The sequence below is a fragment of the Anolis carolinensis genome, chromosome 3 (genome assembly GCF_035594765.1).
Source record: "Anolis carolinensis isolate JA03-04 chromosome 3, rAnoCar3.1.pri, whole genome shotgun sequence".
In the NCBI taxonomy this organism is placed as follows: domain Eukaryota; kingdom Metazoa; phylum Chordata; class Lepidosauria; order Squamata; family Dactyloidae; genus Anolis; species Anolis carolinensis.
Window position 1 is genome coordinate 257,599,678 of NC_085843.1, and position 12,986 is coordinate 257,612,663.

At 39.9% G+C, this 12,986-nt stretch overlaps 1 protein-coding gene across 2 annotated transcripts; it reads right to left on the reverse strand.

Moving 5' to 3' along the window:
• Window positions 1-836: 836 nt before the first annotated feature.
• Window positions 837-11,045, reverse strand: commd2 (COMM domain containing 2). Of its 2 annotated transcripts, XM_003218190.4 has the most exons (5): window positions 10,888-11,045; window positions 4,815-4,892; window positions 3,492-3,574; window positions 2,984-3,157; window positions 837-2,101 (listed from the first exon to the last, which is right to left on the reverse strand). In XM_003218190.4, exons 1-5 carry the CDS (start codon window positions 10,952-10,954, stop codon window positions 1,904-1,906), a joined length of 600 nt encoding a protein of 199 aa, XP_003218238.1. In that variant the 5' UTR covers window positions 10,955-11,045; the 3' UTR covers window positions 837-1,903. The 2 variants fall into 2 exon arrangements, with proteins under 2 accessions (XP_003218238.1, XP_062832739.1); XM_062976669.1 differs by lacking the exon at window positions 4,815-4,892 and having other exon boundaries at window positions 10,888-11,013.
• Between the last annotated feature and the right edge of the window lie 1,941 nt (window positions 11,046-12,986).

Here is a 12,986-nt window from a genome sequence, read left to right on the forward strand (position 1 = left end):
AGGAAACACAGGGTAGCCACATAAACAGTTGTATCCAGTTCCATCTCAGAACCAGCTCAACTGTTTACATGGGCCCAAAGTTGCAGTTTGTTCGGATTCTAGGGGAAAATTTTGAGCAACCCACAACTTTGGTTAACATGGTTGAAGGCTGCATTAAGCAGCTATTAGCTGAGCTCAACTCCATTTAACCTCCATGGAGCCGATTTGCAAATCCTTTGCACTAAGTGGTCAATGTACATATGCCCCATGTCTTGGCACAAATAAGGGAATCCTTATCCTTTTAAATAGAATGACCACCACTTGCTTTCCACTGAGATTTCCTAGCTCACCAAGAATACATTCTTCTCACCTCTTTTAGATATATGCACACAGTGATATAGTAGTACATTCTGTAAGGCATGTGCACATCATGGCAGTCTCTATAGCCATGTTTCTTCCAGGAGTTTAGAAAGACAGTTGTGTCCTCTGTATTAACAAACCAGTTCTGGCAGCTTTAATGTTCACAGAGAGCAGGTATTTTGTAATGTTCACACATCTTTACTGCCCTTTCATTTATAGGATACCTCAAAAAAACTTGGATTACAACAGGAATAGTTCACAATATTTTCTTGTAGTCAAAGTCCCCCCTTTCCCCTTGAAGATTGCTAAACTTAGAGCAAATGATAAATGAAATCAATCTCAAAAAGTTCCTAGTATGTCGTAGATTTTTTAAAACACTATGCACACATATATGTGCTGTGTACATATCCACATCCCTAATGTGACAGGCCAGCCACCCTTAGCTTTTCATCTAGTTTGTGTTGTGTAGAAATCATACTGAAATAAAATACTATAAGTAGGGAAGGATGTTTATTACAAATAATAAGCTGACAGATAATAGACTGGAAATACAGCATAATGAAACAATCTATCCATAAACATCTAACAAGGATAACAAATAGTTCATTAGATGTTTATGCACAGCTGACCTCCATATGCCACATGCTCAAATGCTAACAATATTTTGAGGTTCCCTGTTCATTATTTAATAGAAAGCGAGCATATGTCTTTCCAATACTGAAACAGAAAGTCTTCTAGCCTGAAAGGTCAAGGAAAACCAATTTCTGTTTAGCAGTTAATTTCCTAGATGTAGGTGAAAAAGCGAACAACAAAATAAAGTAAACAAGTTAAACATAAATATACAAAATCATGGTCTATCATTTAATTTTATATATTGATTCATACACAACACTTCTACGTGTGAGCAGTTCTAAATATCTTGCACATATACTGATATATGGATAATGAGCTGTTTGGGTCATATGGAAAACAGACAAATTTAATAAATTCCACACTCAAAACAATTAGAAAAAAAACATGTAGAATAATCCTTCGATGGCATTCACTCAATATACTTAAAAGTGTGGAAGGAAACATCCAGAAACTTTTATTTATTAGAACACTACAACTTTCACCACAAATTGCTGTTGTATTTCCTTTTACACAATACCATCAGTGAGCAGATGAAAGTCATCTCCATAGCACTGAGGAACAGCTTTTTCAGGAAAAATAAAATAATTGCAAGAAATCAGTCTGATGACAAAGACAAATAAAATTATGTTTTTTTATTTTTAACAAATGAGAAAAAGATTGGTCATCATAGCAACAAACTGATGTCTGTTATACAAAAAGTGACTGAATGCAGAGATGTTCACATGGTCAATTAAATAATTTACATCTCCCTAAAATTTATCTCAATTGTTCCTGCTTGCATATGGCATATTATATTATGGCACATGCCTATTAGCACCCAACTATATTCAGCTTGCAAACATTGCTTCATGATCCTGGCTGAAGACACCCAAATGAACTGTTAAGTTGCAATACTGTTCTCCATAACTCTAAGTTTACTGAGATGACAATGCTATTTGATGTTGCGCACTATTCTTCTGCAGTGATTTGTTTTCATCTCTCCCAAAGCTTGTTCCAGTTGCTGAATCAGATGGATTAATGTTGCTGGGTCAGTTTGTAATATTTGGGTGTTTTGATTTCCATTCTGGTTCAGGTGTAGTTTTAGGGTCACAACTGGCTTAATCTGTTGTCTGAGACTTCTGCTGGCAAGCTATTTAGATGAAGACAATTAAGGGAAAAAAGCAGTAATATCTAAAACACAGATTTATGCTTAAATACCAGTAACAGAAACGTATTCAAAGCGACTGCTTTCATAATGTAACTGTTTACAGGAAGGTATATTAGTAGTTTACGCTGCTGCCTATTCAATTTTTATGTATAACTTTCTATTTGTGACATCCAACCTCTGGTTCAACAGGACAATTAGATTTATTGGTATGAATGGTTTTAATGTCAACTCAGAAAACAGACTGCTTCTATGCTGATTATTTTAATCTGAGACTAGTTTGCATATTTCATCTTTTTTTAAAAATAATAAATCTTTATTGAAGGTTTTCCATACATTTTTGATAAAATAAAGAAAGAGAGAAAAAAATAAAGAAAGAGAAATAAGAAGAACAAAGGGGGATTAATGGGAAGTGAGGGGCATAAGAGGAGAGGGATAGAAGCATATTTCATCTATTAGTGAGATTGTTAAAATCAAACCTGTTTCTTACTTCTGTCTTAAAAGTTTTCAACAGGGTAAAATGTTGATATTTTATTAAATATTCTGGATTTTTAAAAAATCTCTTAACATTAAGTAACAATTTACCCCAAATAAATCTAATTCTAATAATATGTCACTATAGTTGTCTCTTAGAAGATGGATTTCTGTTGCACCTGCTGGGCAGATGTAAAGGTAGAAAATTTACAAAAGGGTTGCCTTAATATGAAGCCAGTTTCAAAATCCATACAGGTTTTAGCAAGTAACACATTACTGGCGCATGAGAGGATAAATCATTACACAGGTTGCTTTCTAACGCCATATTGTGAATAATATGTAGAACCATGATTAATAGTATTACTACTATCGATGTATCATGTATGCCCTTACCTGCACATCCAGTCTCCATTCAAGATTGTGATAACTGGGAAGCTTTGGTGCTAGTTCACTCAGAATACTTCTGATTTCCTTCCGGTTATCAAGATATAGGTGAAGTAATAAGGCATTCAACTCTTCAGGGAAACCTAGTACAAGTATGGAGTCTTGAAAATCTATCTCAGATATCTACAAAGTAAAAAAAAAATAAGCAGGAAAATATGTAACTTTTGATGGCTTATTTAATTCTGACCTATGTGTTACTACATTTTCTTTTATGAAATACAGTATGTCTCATCCATACAAATCATCAGCAAGAAGATAAATATATACAAGTGCTCTTAAAAAAAAACCATGGGGCTGGTATTAAAAAGTCAGCTACTCAACATGGAAGATTCACCAAAAACTGCAGATTCTGTGCTAATTTTCCAGAGTGTTCATCTGAAACATCCATCTTTTCAGAACTGTTACCTTTTCTAATTCCTAGAAAATAATAAGACTCTTATCCTGAGATCATACTTACCATAAGTTTGGCACTCTCCGTGAGAAGGTATGTCAACCCTTCAACTCCATGTTGAATTGTCTCACTACTAACATTAAGTTTTCCTGAAAAAAGGAAACACGAGAACATCAGAAGACACACAACACATGGATTTGCCATAGAGATGTTGATCTGTTAGGGTATGCAGGATAATACTTCATTGTTTAAACAGGTTTGGAAGCAAGATTCATACATATACTAGGAGGTAAGTCCAACTGAACTTTGCAGAAGTCTATATCAATATATAAGCATATATTTTAGCATGGATCCAGCATGGCGTAGTGTTGGACTATAGCTCCGCAGAACATGGTTCAAATCGTCATTCATCCTTGTCATTGATAGCCAAACTTTTTCTGTTATCCAGACAGGGAAACAATCTATTTATTGTTATTTATTTATTTATTTATTTATTTAAAGCATTTATATTCCACCCTTCTCACCCCGAAGGGGACTTAGGGTAGAGAACTACATGTATACAGCAAACATTCAATGCCAGAATATAAAATAAATTCTAAATATATAAACATTAAAATCAGTTATCAGTTATCAGATTATTAATGCCGCAATTACACATACAATAAGAAATATAACATATCAAATTAAACAGTTAAAATATAATTACAATAAAAAAGCTTAACATACATTCAATCCAACCAAAGTGGGTTGATAGGGGGGAAAAAAGCAGCCAAAAGCGGCAGGCAACAGGTAAAGTGTTAAAGAAGCTGCACGGGCGAGGTTGCAAGGGCCGTGGAGGCACCCCACGCAATGTTCTAGCGGTGGGCAACAAGGCCGTTTAAAGTAGCCACAGGGTGAGGCTGCAGGGGTCGTGGAGGTGCCCACGGAGGTATTCTGGTGGCCGGGTGGTGGGTGGTGAGGCCATTTAAAGAAGATGTGCGGCGGGGCTGCGAAAGTCATGGAGGCACCCCACGCAGGTGTTCCGGTGGCTGGGCAGTGGGCTGCAAGGCCATTTAAACTAGCCCAAGGAAAGCACCAAAGGCTGCTATGAAAGTAATAACTGTGCTTTGCATTTTTTCAGATTACTTGCTGGGCAGCCTCCTCTGTCTTCTGGGCCCAGATGATCTACTTCTACAATCTATGATCTACTTACAAATTAGGATATGAAACTACCTTGAATATAGGAACCAGTCTCATTTCCAGTGCAACAAATTATGGTTTGTTAAACCTAAATAATTACAGTTGAACCTTTTCTAGAGAAAGTATCAGTTCAGCCAACATCATTGTTACCCTTACTATCACAATGTCCCAACAAACGTTTGCTTTTCAATGCAACCCACTTGTTCTTACTTGCTGCTCCTTCATAGATCTTGGGGTTTGTGCCTTTTCTTAAGAACTCCATAGCAATACGGCCAAATTCACTAACAACTGAAAAGAAAAAAAAATCATTTTCAGATTATAGTTCTGCCATTGAAAATAGGTTCCCCTCAAGAAAAGACTACGATAATATTGCATCTTTCAGTTCTTTATATACAATGAAATAGTTCTTAATATAAAAGGAAATTTAAACAGTGCTGAAAGTGCCCAATGGATGGGCACACACCAGTGAAGAACTATGGAGTGTTAAAACCTCATTCTGTCCACATTTATCACACTGTAGAATTTCAAAATAATTTCAATGGAGTACATACAAGTGATTCACTGATACAGGATTATAGTAGAGGACTTCTGGCAGAACAATTACTAGAAATCAACAATTCCGTTAAGATTCCTACAATATCTCTCATAGAGATTCCTAATTTGTTGCAAGGCATCTGTTGCACCCCCAGGCTATGTAGGCACCTCAAAACCACACTGGAGCCCTAAATATAAGCTAGGAAGCTGTTTACTGAAGGTTATATGCAAGCAATAGCAAAACAAAGTTCAGAGTCAGTAAGGTACTTGAAAATCTTGAAGCAAGAGTCTCTAAAGGTCACTCAAAGAACATAGTCCAAAACCGGATATCAAAGGAAGTCCCAAGAATAGTCCAAACAAGAGTAATTCCAAGGCATGAGTCAAACGATAACCACAGGAAACAAGACTAGAAAGCGGGATTAAATTCCAAGATAGTCCAAGGCATGAATTCAATGCTGAAACACAAAGGTGAGGGTCTTGATTAGAATAGAAATCAAACGGTAAAGTCACTGGAATATCTAACTGGATTCACAGACTAAAACGAGGCTGGAACTTGAAGCAAGATACACAGCTGCAGGAATACACAGGAACACGGAACAAAGATCTTCCTCTCTTGAATTAGCAGCGTTACCGCTTCTGGCTGTGTCAGGGAAAACAACCCTTTTTAAGGGAAATCCAAGGTCTTTCCCCCATGAGAAGATTTCTCATTATTTTGCTTCAAAAGCAACCGTCTGCTCCTCCTCAAAAACTCCCTTTCCCTCCTCTGGTGAGTGATCGCTGTCTTCCTGTCAAACTCATTATCTCTCTCCACTGTATCAGCTCCCACATCAAAATTAGAATGTTCATCTGGCACCTGGAGATCTGACCTTGACTGCTGTGAGGAATGTGATTCAAAATGCCTGCTTGCAACCATTCTGTCTCTGGTCCCAGAATCCACTGGGACAAACTCTGGCTGCATCTCAGGCCCAAATCCAGAGTCCTCTGGCAAGGCAGGTGCAGGGACAATCACCGGCTGAATGGGGCCAATCTCAGTCTGGGCTACAACAGCATCTCACTGACTAACGTGTTTATTATGGCTTCAACTGTCATGGATCAGAATATGTCAGATGTTTTGGGGAGAATGGTAAACCATGAAGTTAGATGGAAGAGCAGAAATGATAGCTTACTTTAACAACATATTTACAGAATGACAGTTGAGTGGTAACCCAAACATTCTTCATTGAGATGATTAACTCACTCGATATGATAAAAAAGGCTTTGTCCTTATTCAAGCCTCATCAATTCCTTTTATGTTTCTACACAGTTCACAGAAATTTGACTTTGGAATTCATCTGATCAAGTGGCCAAGTTAAGGTCACTCAGAAAGTATTTTATGAAATATTTGACATCAGTAATGGACTGGATGAGGGCAAACAAACTGAAACTTAATCCAGACAAGACAAAGGGACTCCTGGTCAGTCAGAAGGCAGATCAGGGAATAGGGATCCAGCCTGTGTTGGATGGGGTTACACTTCCCCTGAAGACACAGGTCTGCAGTTTGGGGTCCTCCTGGATTCAGCATTGAACAAGAAGAGCCTTTGCACAATTAAAACTTGTGCGCCAACTGCACCAGTTCCTTGAGAAGCCAGATCTGGCCATTGTGGTACATGCCTTAGTTACATCCCATCTGGATTACTGTAACATGCTCTATGTGGGGCTGCTTCTGAAGCATGCCTGGAAAGTTCAGCCAAAGAGCTAAACCCAAGTCACTCACACACACATATGTGTGCGTGTGTGAGTGGGTATGTTTATTTATGTTGAAGAGTTCCTCTGCTGGTTTTCAATACTGTTATTTCTAATGCCACTCCCTCAAACAGTTTATAATCCTACTGCATCTGAGAAAAGAGGCTGGGTCAAGGAACACTTACACCACAATAAATCCATTATCTATAAAGTATTGCTATACGCTAGTCCACTTCTTCTTAAAATGTGGGTCCCAACCCCAAATAGGGGTCCCCTTAGCTCAATGTTGGGGTCCCAAAAGTTTTTTGAGTATCACCTTATGTTTGTCTTAGACCAGGGGTCCCCAAACTTTTTAAGCAGAGGGCCGATCCACAATCCTTAAGACTGTTGAGGGGCCGAATTATCATTTGAAAAAAACTACAAACAAATTCCTATGCATACTGCACATGTCTTATTGGTAGTGCAACAACAACAACAACGAAAGAACAATACAATATTTAAAAATGAAAACAATTTTAACCATCATAAACCTATTAGGATTTCAATGGAAAGTGTGTGCCTGCTACTGGCCAATGAGATAGTCAAGTTAATTAGGATTGTTGTTGTTGTGTGCCTTCAAGTCATGTCAGATTTTGGCCGAGCCTAAGTCTAAAATTAATTATTTATTTACTGCATTTATTTACTACATTTATATCCCACCCTTCTCACCCCGAAGGGGACTCAGAGCAGCTGTATGTACATACAATATATTATATTATTAGCATAACACAATATTAGCATTATATATTACTATATTGAACTATACCACTATACTATTCTATAATATGTAATATAGAACATATAATTAATATTATTATATGGTATTACTATTAGTATTATATTGTATAACATAAGATTATTATCAATATTATATGTATATACAATATATTATATTATTAAAACTGATATAAAAATATTATATTATAAAACTGAGGGCGAGGGCCAGGTAAATGACATTGGAGGGCCGCATCCGGCCCCCGGGCCTTAGTTTGGGGACCCCTGTCTTAGACATTTACACAAATCTATTGTGCAGTGGTTACAGTGAAATCTTCAGAAGATGCTTCCATTGTCATTCATTAAAAAGGAAATCGGCCCCTTTAGCAAACCTTGCAAATGCTGATTTATTATCAGTAAATGTTTGCTTTTTATACCTATTTTATATACCTGGAGTCATGTAAAATGTATTGGACAGAAAGGGGTCATGAGAGAAAGCGTTTAAAAAACCCTGCTCTAGTCTACAATATCCTGTAGAATATTGTGGTATTCTTCATAACACCATTCATTGTTTCTTACTATGCGTCAATAAAATTTCCTTTAGCACTATCTAAGTTTGCATCTTTAGGTGTTTTGTGCGGAGGAGACCAAAAGGAGAACAAAATATATTTTTTGTTTAAAAATCAATACAGAGCACACTAGAAGAGTTTTGTCACCAGGCCAGTGAGATTTCTGTGGCATTGTGGTTCAAGGTCTTACTAGCTTTTATAGGAGTCTTCCAGCTGTGCTTGATGTTAATCCCTCTCTCCACAAGAGGAAGCTAATGATCTGTATATGGAGCAAGGAAATATTAACTATGGGGATAGACTACAATAGGGAGATCCATGTCAGTGATAGCCAAATCTACCTCAAAACAACATCTAGTTATTTTATCAATATGAATTCAGAAATCCCTAGATCAAAAGTTGCCATCAGTATGCACTTAGCAGCTGTATACTAGCTACTTGGTTTCCATCTTGACATTCAAGGACAACGTGGGATTGTAATATTGATCAACCTTACAAGGATGTGGTAAGAGTGCCTATGATAATATACACCAGGAGTGGGTACATGTGCTCCTCCAGATGTTCTTAGACTGCAACTCCTATCGCACCTAACTATTAGCTATGCTGACCAGTGCCTACAGAAACTGCAGTTCAACAATATCCTAAGAGCCACACATTTCCTGCCCTTGATATACATAACCTTTTGTTGTTACTATTATGATTAAAAGCCAAAAGTCAAATATTTATCCTAACTGCACACAGGATGAGAATTGGAAGGTGAGGGCACTCTTTAAGAAGCCTTAAGAAGCCCCTTTCAGCAAGGCCCTGGAGAATTCAGTGCCAATTTCTATTTAGCATACAGTGATAGTATGAGTAAACAACACTTCATTAATAATGTACCAGTAAATGACAGTTGCATAAACAGTCTTGTCTGCAATGATGAATAAGACAGGAATGGTAACGTGTGATCCTCTAGGTCAGTGTTTCTACAACTCTGCTCCTCCAGGTGTTTTGGACTTCAGAAATTTCCACCAGTTTACCAGCTATTAGAAATTGTGTGAACTGAAGTCCAAAACACCTGGAGTAGCAGAGTTTGAGAAACATTGCTCTAGGGGGCCTTCTACACTGCCATATAATCCAGATTATCAAGTCAGATAATCCAGATTATCTGCTTTGAACTGGAGTATTTGAGTCTACACTGCCATATAATTCAGTTCAAAGCAGATAATTTCAATGTACTACATTGAAGAGACTGTTTTTACTGTTTTATATTGGTTTAAACTATGATTGTGTTTTAATGTTTGTTGATGTTGGGCTTGTCCCCATGTAAGCCGCCCCGAGTCCCCTTAGGGACATGGGAGTGAGATATAAAAATAAAGTTGTTATTATCATTGGAGCCCTGGTGGCGAAGTGCATTAAAGCACTGAGCTGGAGACCGAAAGGTCCCAAGTTCAAACCCCGGGAGCGGCGAGAGCGGCCGCTGTTAGCTCCAGCTCCTGCCAACCTAGCAGTTCGAAAACATGCCAATGTGAGTAGATCAATAGGTACCGCTCTGGCGGGAAGGTAACGGCGTTCCATGCAGTCATGCCGGCCACATGACCTTGGAGGTGTCTACGGACAATGCCCGCTCTTTGGCTTAGAAATGGAGATGAGCACCAACCCCCAGAGTCAGACATGACTGGACTTAACGTCAGGGGAAACCTTTACCTACCTATTATTATTATTATTAGGGGCCCTTCCATACAGCAGTATAAAATCCATATTGAACCGGATTATATGGCAGTGTGGACTCGGGGCCCTTCCAGACATGCCCTATATCCCAGGATCTGATCCCAAGTTTTCTGTTTATCCCAGATAATCTGGCAGGGCGGACTCATATAATCCGGTTTAAATCAGAAAACCTGGGATCAGATCCTGGGATATAGGGCCTGTCTGGAAGGGCCCTCAGATAACCCAGTTTAAAGCAGGTATTATCTGCCTTGATATTCAGGGGGGCCTTCCACACAGCCATATAACCCTGAAAATCAAGGCAAAAAATCCCAGGGACCTTCCAGACAGGCTGTATATTCCAGGATCTGATTCCAGGTTTTCTGATTGAAACTGGATTGTATGAGTCCGCACTGCCAGATAATCTGGAATAAACAGAAAACTTGGGACCAGATGGGGCCTGTCTGAAAGGGCACCCACAATATCTGCTTTGAACTGGGTTATCTGAGTCCACGCTGCCATATATTTCAGTTCAAAGCAGAAAAATGTGGGATTTTATTCAGCTGTGTGGAAGGGCCCCAGATAAGTGTTTCCAAAACGTTGGTCTCCGAGATGTTTTGGTCTTCAACTCCCAGAATTCTTGACTGTTGGCCAAGCTGGCCGGGGCTTCTGGGAGTTGAAGTCCAGGATTGCTAGTTTTCCTCACTACCTGATAAACATTGATGGGAATTGTTATCCAATAACATCTGCTAAGCAACACATTCTCTACAGCAGGCATTTGCAAACTTCGGCCCTCCAGGTGTTTTGGACTTCAACTCCCACAATTCCTAACAGCCTACCGGCTGTTAGGAATTGTGGGAGTTGAAGTCCAAAACACCTGGAGGGCCGAAGTTTGCAAATGCCTGCTATAGAATGATGGGAGTTGTAGTTTCACAAGGCCTTCTCGGCCAAGATGCATCCATAGGCATCTGAATTCTCCCAGCCCTGGACAGGAAGCCAATCACAGCCTCCCCCGCCTGTACCTGAGCTCTCCACCTGCGGAAGGAAGCCCAGGTGTTCCTTGTGTTCTTCCGACAGGACCAGCAACATCGTTGCCCGCCGATCCTTTCTTCGAGAGACGAAATGAACTTTCTTCCGCTTTCGGTGTCACAGAGGACGCTGCCCGGCGGGAGAGAAGTTCCCGCGCCAAAAGGTTCCGCCTCAGATCCTTTCCGCCTTGGAAAAAGTAGGCCTTTCTCCACGTTCTCTGTCTTTCACAACTGGATTCTTTTGGGAGCCCCTAATCGACACTGTTGACGTATTAGATCTCAACAAAACAAAAAGGACATACAAGCCAACTAAGGCTCTTTCCACCCAGCTCTATAAAATCCACATTGAACTGGATTAGATGGCAGTGTGGACTCAGATAATTTAGGGCCCTTCCACACAGCCCTATAACCCAGAATATCAAGGCAGAAAATCCCACAATATTTGCTTTGAACAAAGTTATCAGTCCACACTCAGATAATGTGGGATTTTCTGCCTTGATATTCTGGGATATAGGGCTGTATGGAAGGGCCCCCAGTTTAAAGCAGCTATTGTAGATTATCTGACTTGATATTCTGGGTTATATGGCTTTCAGAGCCTCCGGTGGCTCAGTGTGTTAAAGCACTGAGCTGCTGAACTTTCAGACCGAAAGGTCACAGGTTCAAATCCGGGGAGCGGAGTGAGTGCCCACTGTTAGCTCCAGCTTCTGCCAACCTAGCAGTTCGAAAACATGCCAATGTGAGTAGATCAATAGGTACCACTCTGGCGGGAAGGTAACGGTGCTTCATGCAGTCATGCCGGCCACATGACCTTGGAGGTGTCTACAGACAATGCCAGCTCTTCGGCTTAGAAATGGAGATGAGCACCAACCCCCAGAGTTGGACACGACTGGACTTAACGTCAGGGGAAACCTTTACCTATGGCTTTATGAAAGGACCCTAAGGGTGTCTTTACAGCCCCTTCCATAAGGCTGAATAAAATCCCACATTGTCTGCTTTGAACTGGAAGCGGTGTGGACTCAGAAATCCCAGGTCAACGCAAATATTGTGGGATTTTCTACCTTGATATTCTGGGTTATATGACTATGTGGAAGGGCCCCACAGTGTAAAATGATTAGTTTGACATCACTTTAACTGCCATGTCTCAATGCTATAGATCCCTGGAGTTGTAGTTTTACAAGGTCTATAGCCTTCTCTGCTATAGAGTGCTGGAGCCTCACCAGACTACAAATCTCATGATTCCACAGCATTGAGGCCCCTTCCACACAGCTGAATAAAATCTCACTCTATTTGCTTTGAACTGGGATGTATAGCAGTGTGGACTCCGATAACCCAGGGCCCTTCCACACAGCCACCTAACCCAGGATATCAAGGCAAAATATCCCACATTATCTGCTTTGAACTGGGATGTGCTGCACTGTGGACTCAGACATCCCAGGGCCCTCCCACACAGCCATATAACGCAGAATATCAAGGCAGAAAATCCCACAATATTTGCTTTGAACTGGATTTTCTGAGTCCACACTGCCATATATTCAAAGCAGATAATGTGGGGTTTTATTCAGCTGTGTGGAAGGGGCCTCAGATTTGAAGCAGACTTTGTGGGATTTTCTGCCTTGATATGACTGTGGGCCCTTCCACACAGCTAAGTAAAATCCCACATTATCTGCTTTGAACCGGAATATGTGGCAGTGTGGACTCAGATAACCCAGTTCAAAGCAGATTTTGTGGGATTTTCTGCCTTGATATTCTAGGGGGCCTTCCACACAGCCTTATATCCCAGGATATCAAGGCAGAAAATCCCACAAAATCTGCTTTGAACTGGGTTATCAGAGTCAACACTCAGATAATGTGGGATTTTCTGCCTTGATATTCTGGCATATAGGGCTGTGTGGAAGGGCGTGTGGCCAAACTGCATTACTTCTATAATTTATGGCCTTTCCACACAGCCATATAACCCAGAATATCAAGACAGAAAATTCCACAATATCTGCTTTGAACTGAGTTATCTGAGTCCACACTGCCATAAATTTCAGTTCAAAGCAGAAAATGTGGGATTTTATTCAGCTGTGTGGAAGGGGCCTTAGATGCATCTA

Excerpts from the sequence above, each read along its gene's own strand:
- commd2 (XM_003218190.4), bottom strand. The coding sequence starts at position 10,954 with ATGTTGCTGGTCCTGTCGGAAGAACACAAGGAACACCTGGGCTTCCTT. Across the intron at positions 4,893-10,887 it reads TCCGCAGGTGGAGAGCTCAG|TTGTTAGTGAATTTGGCCGT; the intron begins GTACAGGCGGGG and ends TTTTCTTTTCAG. Across the intron at positions 3,575-4,814 it reads GATCTATGAAGGAGCAGCAA|GAAAACTTAATGTTAGTAGT; the intron begins GTAAGAACAAGT and ends TCCTTTTTTCAG.